General features: G+C 45.3%; 1 protein-coding gene across 1 annotated transcript in view; it reads right to left on the bottom strand.

Annotated features, from left to right (window-relative positions):
- The window catches only part of LOC144178331 (cytochrome P450 3A11-like), a 36,606-nt gene extending 22,035 nt beyond the window's left edge, over window positions 1–14,571 (bottom strand). The window contains exons 1-5 of the mRNA XM_077706091.1: window positions 14,359–14,571; window positions 10,031–10,127; window positions 9,490–9,542; window positions 3,572–3,668; window positions 2,262–2,378 (exon numbers count right to left, since the gene is read on the bottom strand). Of these exons, the coding sequence (XP_077562217.1) occupies window positions 2,262–2,378; window positions 3,572–3,668; window positions 9,490–9,542; window positions 10,031–10,127; window positions 14,359–14,423 (429 nt within the window). The 5' untranslated portion in view covers window positions 14,424–14,571. The remainder of the gene's footprint in view (window positions 1–2,261; window positions 2,379–3,571; window positions 3,669–9,489; window positions 9,543–10,030; window positions 10,128–14,358) is intronic.
- Window positions 14,572–17,044: the final 2,473 nt, after the last annotated feature.

Here is a 17,044-nt window from a genome sequence, read left to right as displayed (position 1 = left end):
GTTCCCCGCGATGTCGCAGTTGCTTTTGAAAGGAGGCATTGCCTCTAGCGTTATGTTTGTTCGGCTTACTTTGCCTGGGTGTTGGTTATTTTCTTGTATTATTATATTACTAAAACGGAACACTGGGCGAGTTGGTACATGTTCGTAGTAACAGCGCTAACGAAACGAGACAAAAAGAAGAGGGCACAAACACGGCGCTGTTTGTGTTTGTTTGTGCACAAACACGGCGGGATTTGTGCCATCTTCTTTTTGTCTCGTTTCGTTAGCGCTGTTACTATGAACAAGTATTATTATATGCTTTTTTGCTGCTGTAGCAGCTTTTTGGTGGGGACATCCTGAGAAATTTGCTGCATGTGATGCGGCGCAGTTTGCACACTTTGGCTCTCGCCTTGATGGGCCTTGTGACCTTGTGACTTTGAGGTGGGGGTCAGAACACACCGTGCAACGCAAGGGTCCGTGAAAAAACATGGCAATGTGTCCATGACGCTGGCGTTTGTAGCACTGTGTCGCTGTTCTGAAGTGCTGTGTGACAGGGTGGCTGGTAAAGCCCGGGAACACACGTGCGGGCATAGGGCGGTCTGGTTAGAACTATAATACAATGTTTCGAAGGCGACGCTCTTCCACTGCGCCATCTTCTCCGGGAGCAAAAGACTCCTGTCGCAACAAACACAACTCCTACTTCCTTAAGATACTCAAGTAGGCAGTTTTTCATGTACTCTATGGGTACGTCAATTATACGGCCGAAGTTGAGGCTGTAAGTTGGGCTTTGACTGTTACTGAAACCATCTTGAAAGTTGCCCATAGCAGCTGAGCAGCAGCCAGAGAGGGAACACTGAGAGAGAGGCTGCAATCTCGGTTGATGCGATGACTTAAATCTTGTTCTTTAGCAACTGCAACGACTTCTCTAGCCACCACGTTCGGGTTCACTATCCAAAAAGATGCCTCAGGCACAACTGGCTTGAACAGAATTGGGATGCCTGACGGCCTGCTCTTGTAATATGTCGCCGTTGTAAATGAACCGCCTTCAGCGTCTTTCTTCACTGGCTTCGATGTCATCTGGCCCAGAGCACACTGACGTTGCCTCCTCATAATAAGAGCAGTCGACTCGAGCTTTCTTTGGAGACGCACTATTCCCACTAGTGTCATTCAAGGCATCCTCACCTTGACAGAAGTGATCAGAAACAGGCTGACTAATTTCTAGTGGTACAGAGCCACCACTTGGAACGCCGTCCGGCACGATATCGTGAGGGACACATTGATGAGGATCCATGGGCGGGTACGGGCCGATGATGAGACGGGGAGGCGCCCGCAGCGGTCGGTACATGGCCCCGCAAGAAGGGCCATCGGGGCAGTCACCGGCGATCGGGGCTACACTGCTTGCTCGCAAACAGGCAAAACGGCGAGCAAGCAACGTCTGTTGGGGCGCGGTCGCTAAATAGTTCTTAAAAAAACCAAAACAAATCTTATAACTGCTGAAACTGAAGCATAAATGCAAAAAAGAGGTCAGCTGAAAAATGAAGCAGGGTGGTAGGTTCTTCGGCCTTTGTCCCGTACCATCACAGTTACTTTTAATTGAAGAATAAATTCAGCTGGCTAGCACTCGTTTGCTAAGCCCCGTCAGCGCTACGTGCTGGATTTAGGAAATCGTTCTCACCTATCCACCGCATACCTAAATAATCAACCCCTCTTTTGATACTCGAGTTCCGAAGATATACGACGAATGACCACGTTAGTTTTACGAAATATGGGTTTAGCTCGGGACGGCTGAATGTCGTTGAAATGTTTTGAGTTCCCCCCAAACATTTTTCTGAATTGCCTAGTTCTGTTTCAGTTTTAGTTGATTGGTAGTTCTGAATATGTTTGGTGCAGGACTAAGACAGGAAAACTAGAAAGAGTTGTTTTAAGCAATGTAACCAGGTTTGTTTGTCAGGAAAATGTCATTTAACAAAAAATGGTTGGTGTATAAAGACGAACTGGCCCGAATGCATCGCAATTTTATTTTTTTTTCAGCTATGCTTAATGACAGCCGAGATTTAATGCGACCATGCAAAGGAGAAAACTCCGCCGCAGTTGGAGTGTGAAAACAGGCTCACCTAGCTGACACAAATTATTTTTTCTACCTGGCTTAAATGCGAAATGACTAATTTATTCCTGCAATGAATATAATGAATGGTGAAGTTTGATAGCGCATTTTTTTGTGTCGGCGTGAAAAGCGGTCACTGCGCAGAGGCGTGCAATGCATTTGAACAATTCAGACTCGCCTTCCGCAGCTTCCCGGACGTGAACGCCGGTGAATAGTATCCCCGAATAGTCTTCCACCGAGGATAAGATATGACGCTCAGCATGTTGTCGAGCATAGGTTCGAAAAAGTCTCCTGTCTGTAAGAAGGGGTAGGGAATGAATGACTTGCTAAAACGAGACAAGCTGCTCAAAAAACTTTTCGAACAGTGAAAAAATTTTACACACATTGTTTCAGCCAAATTCGTTCATGGCTAATGAGCAGCACACACAGCAGGCAGCTTCTAAGGAGCCCTCGCGCTCGCTTTGTAATTGTGACACACATTTCCGAGAAAATGTTTGCACCTGTGTTTTCGCACCTTGGTTCGCCATGACTTTGATTGAACGATAAAGGAAATTCACTCGAAGAAGAGAAATTTGTTCGAATACATTAGTATTGTTTTCAAGGTGTGCAACTTGTTGGGGAAACAGTCGTGTGAGACTTCATGGACGTACTTTTAAAGCACGCTTAGAGGGAGGGGGGCAGCCTGTCTCTCTTGGGCCTGAAATCGATTCAGTAAGGAAAGAGGATCATCGAATGTTACTTTCATTAGAAAGTGCCCTAAATTTACACCACTTTCTTCCTTAGCTCCTTCGCTATATGAAAACGCAGATTGGGAGTCCGCCAAACTTTTCGTAAGGAGGAAGAGATGGCGGGTGAAGGGCAGGGGCAAAGCACTATTTGTGTATGCAAAAAAGAGAAAAGCCGAATCATTTTGAACTGAAGAAATATGATTCGGCTTTTCTTTTTTTTTTTTGCATGCACAAAGAGTGCTTTGCCCCTGCCCTCTACCCGCCATCTCTTCCTTCTTACGAAAAGTTTGGCGGACTCCCAATCTGCGTTTTCATATGGCGAAGGAGCTCTTTCTTAACAAGCGGGACATTGAGATTGCCTTCCGAAGTGTTCAAATAATAGTAAAAACATTCACACGTGCCGTCAAAAGCAATTAGAACATGGTCTCGTACATTTGCAGTAATGTTTCTTCCTGAAAGTGCCCGGCTGCATTGGTTTGCGTTTAAAGGAGTAAAAAAGCGCCCAGTAAATCGGGAATGGCTTCCCTAAAACGAGTAAAACCAATATTTTGTGATATTTACAAATCCTTGTTCCATATACTTATGACGGCACCTGAACGTGCAGCGTCGTTTACCTTCTAAAAACTATAGAAAATGTTGACACGCAACTATGGCTGGAGCGCTAAACAGGCCCAGCGTCTTGGGGGCGGCTAGCTATAAATTCACGAAGCGTGAAGGTTAGACAAGATCGCACACTTGCTAGTGCGCTCAGTGTACGTACTCGTCTGTTGGGGAGGGCCAGGAAATCCTTTACCAGGACTTGTTTCACCAGTTCCGGTTCAGCAACGAACAGCGATGGTTTCCCACTTTCAAACATGCTGCGCCATTCCCACGAAAAAAGGGCAGTCACTGAGTGAAGATGCTATGAACGTGAAGTACGGCGGCTCACTTTATAGTCCATCTGGTGATACTGGTATTATTAACACTATACTGAGAAATGCATCCCGAGGCATCTGTAGTATACTAACTGTCCTTTTTTCACAGTTCCTTGCGACAGGCACTATCCCCAACGACTGGCGAATAGCCAAGGTAGCACCCTTTTTTAAGTCAGGCGATCGTTCTTCACCATGCAACTACAGACCTATGTCACAAACAAATACCATATGCAAGGTTATGGAGCGCATCATTCACTCTCAAACTGCTTAATACTTAGAAAGCCATAGCATTATATATCAGTATCAGCACGGTTTCCGCAAGGGCTACTCTTGTGAAACCCAACTTGCCGGATTTGTTCATGACCTACATTCATCCGTCGACGCTGGCTTACAAATTGATGCAGTTTTCCTTGATTGTTTTAAAGAATTTGATCGCGTTCCACACCACAGACTGCTTCTCAAACTTACATGCCTCAACATTCACCCTAACGTGGTCGCGTGGGTTAAAGATTTTCTTTCTTCCAGAATGCAGTTTACTTCCGCTTACAACTACAGTTCTTCTTTTGCCCATGTTACTTCCGGTGTCCCCCAGGGAAGCCTACTTGGTCCTCTGCTTTTCTTAATCTATATTAATGATCTTCCTTCTAGCTTAACGTCCCGGGTTGGTCTCTTTGCCGATGATATAGTAAATTACCGCACAATTTCCTCTGATATAGATCGCCAATGCTTACAATCTGACCTTGATGCAATTAACGTATGGTGCTCCAAATGGCTTATGACGCTTAATACTTCTAAAACAAAGTTAATGACATTTAACGGCCGTAAGTCTTGAACTGAAAACACTTCATTAATAACACCACGATTGAATTTACCACTTCCTACAAATATCTTGGCCTTCATTTCCAGTCTGACCTTACATGGCATCACCATATTAATTTAACCCTGGCTGCTGCTAACCGCACACTTGGACTACTTAAACGAACCCTCAAGCAAGCTCCTCCACTCGTACGAAAGCAGGCATACATCACAATCATTCGCCCCAAAATTGAATACGCGGCGGCCATTTGGGACCCCCATCAGGCATACTTAGCTACTAATTTGGAAGCCCTGCAGAACCGTGCGGCCCGTTTTATTTTTTCAAATTATTCTACATTCACCAGTGTTACAGCATTGAAGAAACGAGCCGATTTGCAATCATTGAGCCTTCGTCGCAAACACGCACGCTTTTCATTGTTCCATAAAATTTTCCACCACTGCGCACTCCGTGATGATTTTTTTCAGTCCCCTCCGCTAATCTTTCCTCGTCGCGATCACCCTAACAAAGTGAAACACATGTTGTGTCGGTCATCCACATATGCACAATCCTTCATAGCACGCACTATCATTGATTGGAACGATTTACCCTCACACATAGCCATAGAAACTGATGTAGCCAAGTTTAAGGATTTAATTTGCACTACAGTGACGTGCTGATAACAGTGTTGTCTTTTCTTTGTTCGCTGTGTATTCTTGATACTTTTGATGCTTAGTAAGTTCTTGCATGCTCTTAACGTTTTTATATTCGTTATGTTATTTTTTAATTTTATTACTTTTTTTTTGTTTTTTCACTTTCACATGCAATGATGAATTGCATTGCTTTGTTGCGTGCCAACGCACACGCACACGCAAGAAAACTTCTGGTTGTTGTTGACCTCTCTATCTCTTTCCTTTGTGTATGCTGCACCTGAATGTACGTGTATTCTGGTTGTTTATCGAAGCCCCCCCCCCCCCCTCCCCCCTATGCAATACCCCCTTTCGAGGGCCTTTAGGGGTATTGTAAATGAATAAATAAGTAAATAGAAGCAGTTCTTGAAGTGGTGTTACGATTCTGCGCTCCGATACCATGTTCGCACGTCCTGCAAATTTTGCGGAGTGCTCCGTTGTGCGAGAAAGCTGTCTCAGACAAGTCGCAACGTGCCTGAAAACGGCCGGTGTGCGGGCGCCTCACTTTCGGTGATTCAAACTTAGGCGGCTGCAGAGCGTATCGTGTAGCAACTTGCTCGAAGGACGCGGACGCCCCAACCGAGTCTTCCTCTCCCCCTCCCTCAGACTCAGTGAGCGCCGCTGCTGCCGGCCCCTCATGAACTCGGAAAGAGTTTAGTGTGTGTCTGTACTATTTGCGGGCCGTGTGCACCGTGGTATTGTGGAAAGACCATTGTGTCCGCCCTCTCGGTGGATAGTTGATTCGTTTTTGAGCACCAAATCCAAGCTGTCCCTCTCCTCGAGTCCTGTACTGTAACCTCTCCTGGAAGGATATTTTCTTGTATTGCTTCGGCTTATCTCTCGTCCTGAAGTAAACCAGTTAGTTTTCCTCCTTATTGTCACCATGGCAGCAACCTTTGCTGGCCGCTCTTCACCACGCTACCTCACATGACGGAGGCGACGCAGTCCCATTCGGGGACGCCTTCCCGATGGTAACAGTGGCCACAGGAACAGAATCGGCCGCAACAAAGCAGGTACGGTGGCACTAGCAACTGCATTGACTTTTGACATTGTTTACAGAGAATTACACAGTTTTGTCAAAGCAAAACCCTGGAGATTGCACTAATGCTATTATCAGGAGTTCCCGCTCCTCAGAATAGCTTTATTTATTTAAAGACTGGGAAAAATAGAAAGCGAACCAAGAATAAAATAAATTCCCTCCCATGCCAACGAAGTTTAATTGGAAAAGCGCAATTGTAAAATAAATATTCAAATAATTTCGAAGGTCCCAGTTGTGAAATGATATATTACAACATACGTTTGGTAATTGGGAGAATGATAGGCGGAGAAAAATATTTAACTGGTGTGAGTGTCGCCAACCAGATTATTAAAAAAATTGACACAGGCCGCAGAAAAGCACACTATATGTCAAAATGAGTCATTCAACTACCTGCCATCTTGAGATAAAAAAACAGAATAAATGATGAACAAGCCCTAACACTGTGATAAATACGGCTCACTATTTAGTTTTCATTGTTCGGAAGTCATAAACAAAGCAGTCACGTGATATAAGGCTTTGATAAACAAATAATTTGCCCCCTTTTTGTAATTAAAAAAATTCCTAGCATGTTCTGGACGAGAGTCTCTGATCTCTGCCCATACCGGGTGGAGATGAGTATGCTGCGTTTATGGTAATTTTGCTGAACTTTTTTTTTCATGCGTTTCATTTTTGTTAAAGCTATACGTGCCATGTGTTTGCAAATACATCTAAGTGCAAAATTTATTGATGAAACACGAAGACGGGAGGTTGGTGCGCGCATCCATTTCCTTTACGTCGTTACACTCCTCCAGAGTTAAGGTAACTTAATGTCCTGGTTCTTTTGTCATCGGCGCCGCCATGCTGATCAGTCGCGGGGAGTCACGCCAAACTAGCGGCTTCCAAAAATGCGAATTACATAAAGGTTATGGCGCAATTTTTTGTGCAAGTAGTATGCTTTGTTCACGTTGAAGAAAATTCAACTAAAAATAAGCAAAACGTCGAGGAATCGCAAATCTCTGCCTCTTCAGTTAGCCTTTTAGCTCTGTAGACAGCGTAGTGCGGTTTATAAATTAGGTATTTCGTCACTTTCCCACGTCGAACAATCCAAAAAACGTCCCTTTTTTATGTCCAACACCTTCATAACGCTCGTCTGTCTTAAGCCCGCTTAGCGCGACCTTCTTTCCCTTTCCCTTTGCTCGGACTGGTGTCGGGCAAATGCAGGACGCACTAACCACTAACAATGAGTGTACGTAGTCAGCAGTGGAAAACAAATCCTAGCATGAATCGCCAAATTTATATTTGATCACGACGATGTTTTGGTAGAGTTTGCAGTTGAATGTTACAATAACAGAGCATGAAAACTTCGAGAATGAAAATGAGGGTGCGCGCACGGGCCATATCGCGAAAATTTGAAGACATATACCAGAGATTTTTAAAGTCGCTACATTTCCCGCCAAAACGGCTGGGAATTGCTACGTCCCTTTAAAAAACGAAACTGCTAAAGGTATCTGCTGTTAGGGACATATCGTAGAAGTTAGTAACTATGACTACTACCAGCTTCCCCAATGCTGGGAACAGGGATAATTTGTAGCTTTACTAATGTCAATCTTACATCAGAATACACAAAATTTCTATTCATTACATTACACCTATCTTTGGGCCCATTGACGACCCATTTGCATTTAAATGATTGTCATACTTCATTGTTATGTTATGATCGAACAGTATGACTGTACTGTAGGAGGTATAAATTTGGAGGACATTGTGGTTCATCTAAGTTATCGTCTCTTGAAAAGGTTTGTAAAATTAGTTCTTTTTTCATATATTGGGCATCGTTTTCAATATTTCATCTTCGTGTTTCTTTCTCAGTTGATAACAATAGGCTACTAGAATTATTCATAAAACTATTTCCCGCCACCAGAAGTTATATACGTGAGTGGGAAATACGGCAAACGCTGCTTTAAATTATACCTAGTGTTGTATAATAGTGGCCAACTGCCATGTCTGGACGCAGCTGGAGATGTAAAATAATTTGTTAGGGAAAATTTCGGAATTAGATTTGTTCGTGTTGTTCAATACTGCAGATATAGCTTTTTTTTTCCTTCTTTTCATTTTTTATTTCCTAATTTCTCGTTGGTCGGTCGTAATGGTTACTTCCCCTTAATAAATTACTTAGTTATTGGGCAGCATCCTCGCACCCCTTATTCTCCACTTATGGCTTTGAGGGCCTTATAGCTTCAGCACTATTATGGCCTTATGGCCTTATTTCTTGTTGCTGAGTGCATATTCGGGTTCTGATTCGGGAATGGCGGTATGAAAGTATTTGATTCCTTTCAGGACAGCGGGTGTTTCTTCGTAGAAATTGCTACTAAGCCAGGTAATTTATATTGCTTTGTTATTGGGAGTTTCCCTTCCCTGTACATAAATACAGAACTTCAATTCAATACAGAACTTCAACTCGTCTTCAATTTGTAAATACCTGAATAATAATGCTTTGGACTGGCCTTATGCAATTATTTCCCCAGGAAATCTATGGCCTTTTGCTTTTGAAACATAAAGTAAACAGCAGTTTTGTTTCCTAATAAGAAATGTACAACTGATAGGAGTCAATGAGGATAACAACGGGAAAAATGTGGCAAAGTGGATACAGGTGCTTTGCAGCAAGCCGCGTCCAGTAGCTTTTATTTTAGGGTGCAGCACTGGCGGCTTCTACTGTGGTTTGGCGAAGGCGACGGCGTTGTAACTGAGCGAGCGAAAGCAGAAAGAAAATGGTGGAGGAAAGTTCGGCAAAAGTGCGAGGGAGAGGGCGGCACATTCTGCTATGGCATCATCTCCCTCGCCGTTTCCCCATCACACTTTCGTCATGTGTAGCCGCTGAGGAGCGCCCTCCCCCTCACACTTTAGCCTGGCGCTCCTCCTTTGTTTTTCATCCGAACCATGTGACATTCGCGCGGGAGATTCAGACCCGATTCGCAACAACATGCTCGGCGGCTGCGACAGGCTGCGAAATAACAGCAGAGTAACGCGCGCCGCCGTGCGTTCGCTGATCACGTGATCACTTCCTGAGACGCAGCAGATATGCGCCTTGACCTAGAAGACTGCAGTTAGCACTGCGCACAAATGTCGCATTAAGGAGTATAATAATTGTCAGTGCTTCTTTACACGTTTTTCACTCGGGCAGTGTTCTGTATAGGGGGGAATGAAGTTGTGTTGATCACACGCGGAAACGCTTAGACGTGAAAAGTTGTGCACAACTAGACTCACCCATATATCTTTCCGTACTTTTTGTAGCGCTCTTGGTCGAGCTCATGGAAAGGCTGCAATAAAAGTAGCAAGAGTAATCTGAATACTGGTCACAAACCAATGTGTCCAGCATAGGCGGCACTTTCAGAAGGTCCTTCTTTCTAATCGCCTGAAAAGTCTACCGGCGGCCAAAAAAAGCACTAATTTTAACACGGTGGTTATGCGGGGGTCATAGCTGCAATGCGGTTTATGCAAACGAGATCTCATTCTGGAAAAGTGCATATGAAGTTCTTGTGCATGCTCACTTATATAAGTGACCCAAAGAGAAAACAGAATGGCTTTTATATGTGTAGAAATATTGCTGCTACCTTACTATTGCAGTTGATAAATTTTATTAATATCGTATCCTTCCAGTTTAAAAATTACAAGAGAAACACCGTAGATAACGACGCTGCGTGGACTGGTATCAAGGCGTGGCGAATACATGCGGAAATAAACAAATCGAACTTTCGAAACACCCAATAAAAAAAATGAACAGAAATTCATAGAATAATTTTTTTACCTTTTTCATAATCTTCAGCATGGGCCCAAAGACCAAGGCGTAGTCTTCATGAGGGACATTTTGCTTTTTCCAGTGATTTCTGTGCCTTGACACACGACTAAAAGCGAAGAAAAAGAGTGACGAGTTAAAAACCCGTATCCGAAAACAGTTATGACTATCTCAGTACAAGGCGTTATTCTGAAGCTACAAAATCCTGCAACAAAGTAAGAAAATAAGAATTTAGTCGTTTGGCCCCAATATATTTCGGCAGTCATTCCAAAGTGCCCGGTAACCATTACTATATTTCTACGTATATGTATGTAACGCATACTGTTGTTGTTGTTGTTGTTGTTGTTGTTGAAATCGTTTATTAAGAAAAGAGGGGAAGGGAGTTGGGTTAAAAAACTCGTTTCTCGTCACGAAATCGTAGGTATCTCTGGTGGAGTGCGCGATGCACAAATTAGCTTCATCGAGCTAGTACCATGGTATTAATTTAAGCACAGTGACAGCAAATTCGGGATGTAAATCAACGGTTCCAGAAATTATGGCGCGTTCGAAATGCCGCAAAGCAGCTCCAGCATACGAAATTAAAGCAAGCGCAAATGGTGGTAGGGGCAAAGAAACATCCCCCTCGCGAGGGGCACGATCAAATGCAGAGCATTTCCGGGGGAGCACGACGTTAAGCAGTTTGCGTTACGTTAATGTTGTTGCACTTGTGGCAACTGCTGACGAGAGAGCGCGGCGATGAGTGCGTTCCAGCCTCGCCGACACCCGCCTTTATCACGCCACGATCGCGCCACGCGCGCGCGATGCTGACGTCACGATCACGCCACAGATGTTGTTGATCCCGCGACGCGCGCTCCCCCACCTGTTGGGCGCGAACCGACCGCGGAGAGAGCGCGCGACGCGAGCGGAGAGTAGGCGAGGAGGAGCGGGGCTGACGAGAGAGCGCGGCGATGAGTGCGTTCCAGCCTCGCCGACACCCGCCTTTATCACGCCACGATCGGGCCGAGAGGGCGCACCTGCGAGCGATGCGGACTATTACGGACGCCAAGAACGGGTGACATCGTGAGTTAAAGAAATGCTCTGCATTTAAAAGTGGAGCACTGGGTGGCCATCCTATTCCGGTAGGCCGCGGGCTGTGGCTGCAGCCTTCGCCCGGAGAATCAAGGATTCCTGCTCTTCGAGCTGGCTGCAGTGCAGCGCGCGCTCTCAATGCTCAGGAGAGGGGGAGAGAGGGGTGGGGAGGAGGGGATTGGACGGACATGTCCAAACTAGGTGGCTGGTGGTGTTGGGAGAGTTGCAATGTGGACAGTTGAATGGGTAGAGGGTGGGGGAGACATAGTGAAGGCGAGTGTGATTGTGGTGTGTTTGTAGGCGGCGCCATATGCGGGCGTCGGTGGCTGTGAGGGAGGGGTGTGTGTGTGGGGGGGGGGGGGGGGGGGTGGGATGGAGTCATCGGGAATTCCGGTAGTTGGCTAAGATGTCGGAGTACGTTGGGGGCAGGGGGTTGAAAGTTAGGTCTTCGTGAGCCGGTACGTCTTTGGTCTCTTCTGGGAATGCCCGGCAAGTGAGTTCGCGGGCGGTGGCGTGTGCCACCTCGTTCCCAGGAAGAGATGTTTGGCCAGGGATCCACACTATACGGGTCGTTGGGAGCGATGGTCGGCGTGCTAGTATGTTGGAGCTGATTCGAGTGATGCGTCCCGTGGCGCAGCGGTGGCAATTGCTACTGCACAAAAATATATTATGCCTCAAACCTAGATAAAAGTTGTGTAGGGAAACTTGTATGGCGGAGAGGCTCTCCGGATCACCAGGTAATAAGGTGTTTGCTGGCGGTTTTTCTATGCAGAAAAATAACAAGTTCATTTTATTCGAAGGATTTGATGTTCTATAGTGCCCCCAGCGCTTTTCCGGCAGCAAGTGTTGCTTTAGTCACTGAGAAATTAATAAACTTAAGTTAAAATTTTGATTCTCCCGCCAAATCGTGTGCTTCGTGACGTCTGCCATAACGTCACATGGACGGGTCTCCAAACGAACTTCAATTTCGCTGTTCAGCCTGGCACGGCCGTGCTAGAGCGGAGGCGCGCTGTGTTGATACTGCGGGGCCTTGTTTACCGTCAGTTCTCCTAGATGACACCACCATACTTCTCCGCACCTTTGCTTTGTTTTTTTTTACCGTATTTCCACCTGGCTTTTTTTTTTTTTTGCGGTAGGTAGTAATTGTTTCGTGGAACATGGGTATGTTCGACAAATACGGTCACGTAAGACACCGACGCTTACACCAATCAGCCAGTGCCGTGTGAGAGAACCCCAAAGCGCCGCAATGCTGTGCAGCTACTACAAGCATAGTGCGCGCAGTACCAACAGCATGCAGTGCGCACTGGTACTTTGCTTACTTGTACTTTCGTAACTTACATTGTTTACCCCAACATTCTTACTGCTATAAAATGGATATGCATTACACTTAAGAAGCGAGAATAGCTCACTCGGCAGGCTTATCAGCCCAGCCTAATTTGCGTTTGCGTTTGCCAGCCTCAGCCAATCGCACGGCTGTGAATATGACGCCACATGTTCTTGTGCGGAAAATGAGCGAGTGAGTCACATGGCCATTCCCTTTTTTCCTAATTATGTAGCCGATTTGGGGGAAGTTTATGTTAAAAGTGGCGTCAGTGGTATTCTAACGAGGCAATTATTAGAATGAACCAAACGTGTTTTGTCTGCATGGCACCTTTAAAGCTGAATAGAGCAATTAATACCAGTTGTTGTTCGTGCTTGTTACATAGTAAAAGGAAGAGCCAGATCGTGCATCGTCTTTATTAAATTTCCCCAGTCCACGCTTGTGAGGTAAGCCACTCGAGTATTCTTGTATCCTAAAAGTAAGTAAAAGATTGGCCGCGTATACGCTTGTTTCGCTGGAAAGGACGTTGAATGACGCAGCAGTTTTGCCACTTCTGCTAAGTAACGACCCGTTTTTACATCTTCGTCTTCATCCCCCTTCCTGCACCTATCACCTCCTCCCGGTGCACTTCACTACCCGTCTGCTTCCCCCCCGCTCCCCACTCCCTCTGTCATATTTTCCCTTCCCCCCTGCGCTCGCCCTTCGTTCTCCTACATTTCTCCATTCCCAACTCTCTCTCCCTCCCGCTCTTCTTTTCTCCCTCATACGTTTTTTCATACCCATTCCCACTCACTCTACTACTCCTTTCCTCCTCTACACTGTTCTAGCCTCCGCTACGTCTTCCTCGTTCCCACTCCATTTTTGGGTCACGAGAGCCATCCGTGGACCATGCGACCCATTGACGACGCACGGCGGTGGGTTGCAGACTGAGTGACAGAGAGAAAGACAGACGAAAACTGGGTGTTTCTTAACAGGTTGGCGCCCACACGAGTAGTTACCGAGAGTCAACGGGGATACCAAGAAAGTAGGATTTTCTCTCAAAAAACAAAAAAAAAAACAAAGGAAAAACAGCGGGGCGATTTTTTTAAAGGCTCTATTTAAGCGTCTGTCTGTCATTCTAAGGAGAGCAGGGGAAGGGGGGAGTTGTATTGCAGGGACAGCAGATGCTATCGTATGTCGAACACATATTTTTCTTCGGTAAACTTTCACAACCTTTTTGACGGTGTCATAGTAAGACTAAAAGTTGAATCTGAGTTTCTATTTCTCTCGACACTTGTCTCTGTCCCTCTTCATGCCTTTTCTGTCTTTTCATCTGCAAGGCTTTGTGTCACTCATTGGCTGCCTGTATTCCTCGTGCCATTTCATGTAGTTGAAAACGTCCTTGACTATTATCTATTTCTGGCTACTCTGTAGCAAAGAAATGATCAAAGTACAACGTTGGAGCTTCCAGTTATGCTTTGTTACTCAGAGACGCAGGATCGGCGACCGAAGGTTTGTTAAAAAGACATTATGGAAGGCTAAACGTCTGTTTAAAAAAAATAAACTTGCTTTCCGCGACATTCTTTCTTAAATATAACTTTTCTACCCTACCAGACGAGATTTCGCCAAACCTGTGGTTCTTCTGTTACCCCTTTAAAATTTAGTAAACTCTATAGTATCGAAAAAATTTTAGTTTTAAAAGGTTAAGGCGCACTTCATAACCGAGAAAATATGAAGTATTGTTCGTTTTTATAACAGGGCGAAATACATCTCAAAGTGGCAAATAATCACAGTGCACAATGCCAAATGACTGAACCGGGTTTTTCAATGAAACCTCTGTTTTATAGTCAGCGCCCTCAGTGTGTAATTATTAGACTTTTTGAGCTTCCCTTCGTGCTTCGTTAAAAATGAACGCGTGTCAACTCGCCAAGACTCGCTACACTTCTGGAGAGAAAGTTAATGACGTACTCACAGATATAGAAGAACAGTTGCAGTTAATACCAAAACTATCCATTCCGGAATGCCGAACACGGACATGTTTTTTCCTTTGCCACACGATTTCGCTGCACGATGGGCCTCTTCTGATCAGGACGTCCCCGTTATAGCGCATTTGGCAGAATGCCCGGGCGCCCCTTTACGACAACGCGTGCGTGTGTAAGGCGCGCCCTCCGTGCACGCGACCGCTTTTCTTGTTGCTGAGGGCCGTTGCGCATGGTGTGTAGTGGGATCCTCACGCCATCTCGCGACTTCTTGTTACAGCAGCGCGTACCAATGAAGTAGCGCAGGAAAAAAAATATAAAAGCTGAGATCTCTATAGTTACATGTGAAAACTCATCATTAGAACCGTCGCTGGTGAATGATTGACATCGCTTATCCAAGAAACCGCTAGACTACGTGTTTAGCACATGCCGAACTTCTCATTACTAAAATCACTATAATTTACTCTCATAATTTGGAATACTCAAAACTTTGAGGTTTCCTAATCACTTCTCGTGAGTTTGAATTATAATCCCCAAAGTGAAGATGAACGTCATTTAGTCCTCCTCCGAGCTTTCCGCTGCTGATAATGTTCTCGTGTTTTGCTGCAGGGTATATGTGACGCGAATGGCCCCCTTCTGGTCTAGCCGATGTTGCGGCCGCTAACAATTGTCACTTTGCATCCCTCCGGTACGGTTCGTACTGCACCACACGGTTCGCACCCCACGCGTTGCCGAGGAGTGCGCAATCCTTTGTACATACAGTAGATTCGCGATAATTCAAAGTCGGATAATTGAAACCTTCGGTTAATTCAAACAAATTTAAAAATTTTGGTTGGCCTGCTATGGTTTCGATGTATTTTGAAGCCGCCTAATTCAAGCTGCGTCATTTCGTAAATTCGGTCAATTCCTACATTTTGCTGTCCTTATCGGAAAATGTCTGCTGCTTTGCCGCATCTAGCTGCACAATTGCATCCTTATTTCACTAACAATCCCAAATAAGGTTGATTACTTGCATACAAGTGTCAAAGCAAAACCGCGCGCGCCAATAACCGCCTCTGGGTTCAGGAAGAAAAAAAAAAAAAGCCGAGACGGCACGCGGGGCATATTGTGAATGAGATGTTGTCTGCACACTACAACAGTGACAGTGAGGAAGAGCCATAGCCAACAGTGGAAGATATATTCATGAAGGCTGCACAGGCTTTTCGGCACATTGCTGGTATACGCAAGTTCTTGACCAGTACAGAAAACTGGGAGATACTGCTGTCCAGCTGTCTACCTGAGGAACAGCTCCTGGTCATGGCTACGGCCGCCTGGATAGCACATGGGCTCTTGGACTGAGAAACCACTCTCACATTATTGGGCTCTTGGACTGAGAAACCACTCTCACATTATTGCGTAATGAAGCTTGATCGGAAACATTGTTTTGAACTCCCATGCAAGACAAAGCGGTCATCCATGCGTGATTTTTTTTCAAAGTGTGAATAGCACTTCAGTATTGTGTGCGAATGTGGTATTATCAAATATCTGTAAATGTTTCATTATAACGCAAGTTTGTACGTTGCTCCGAGTCACATTTATGAGAACTTCTGATAATGCTAACAAGTCCTGAGGTCCCTTCTACTTTGTATTATCACGAGTTTGCAGTATTTTATTAATGCGAAGCACGCGCTGTAGAACGCGACGCTTCCAATGGAACTTCCAACCAGTATGGTCATTTTGTGCTTTAATGTGAAGCGCGATAAGTTGTACGTTCCGCAGTGACGCGGGTTTTGTACCTGTTTTGCTGCTATACTCACCAGACTCCGTCTGTTTCGCTTAATGAACCATTTATTGCTTTCGCGTTAGAAAAATAACTCACCATTCTGGCCCTGCGAAAGTGGATGAACAGTGAAGCTTTGTAGCACAGGACACTGACACTGAATTTGGGTGAAAGGTATCAGGAAATTTTATTTCTTATGAGGGTTGACGGTGGTCATCTATAAGAAAGACGCATACATGCACGCACACTCTTTTATTTTGGCTTAATTGATCACGAAAATGGGGCCTATTAATGATAACTAATCCAATACCCTCCAACAGACCAAGGTAATGGACCAAGGAGCATACCAAGATGGAGGACATCCAGTTAAAATTAATCGAAGGAAATGGGCATGGGCTGGTCACGTAATGCGAATGAGAGACAACAGGTGGACCATTTGTTTGACAGAGTGGCTGCCAACATACCACAAACACAACAGGGGCCGGCCGAGAACTTGTTGCCGAGATGAGCTACGAAAATTTGGCGGAAAAACTAGGACTCAGCTAGCACTTGATAGGCGTGGCTGGAAATCTTTGGGAGAGGCTTTCGTCCTGCAGTGGACACAGACTCGTGATGATGATGATGATGAATCCAATACAAATGCATATCCGGGTGATAAGACGTTTCACATTGAAGTTTAAATCACTTTTCGAATGGCGCGCGACCTTGGCCGTGACCGCGTTCTAATTGCACTCGCACCCGCGGGGTGTTCGTTTTCCAATGCCGCGCGCTTGGCCGCTTCTTCAAGCGCTTACTACGCCGCGCACAACGTCATACAATCCCAGACAGACATAGATCGGACGAGGGCGGTGGTATGCGTTTTGCTTTGGCGAAAGGCTTGATTTTAAAGCAAAGCTTTGCTACTTTCGTCCAGCGGTTTC

Source organism: Haemaphysalis longicornis, unplaced genomic scaffold, assembly GCF_048455015.1.
Source record: "Haemaphysalis longicornis isolate Haplotype H1 unplaced genomic scaffold, Haemaphysalis longicornis Haplotype H1 scaffold_4, whole genome shotgun sequence".
Lineage (NCBI taxonomy): Eukaryota > Metazoa > Arthropoda > Arachnida > Ixodida > Ixodidae > Haemaphysalis > Haemaphysalis longicornis.
This window is presented reverse-complemented; position numbering and strand designations above follow the sequence as displayed.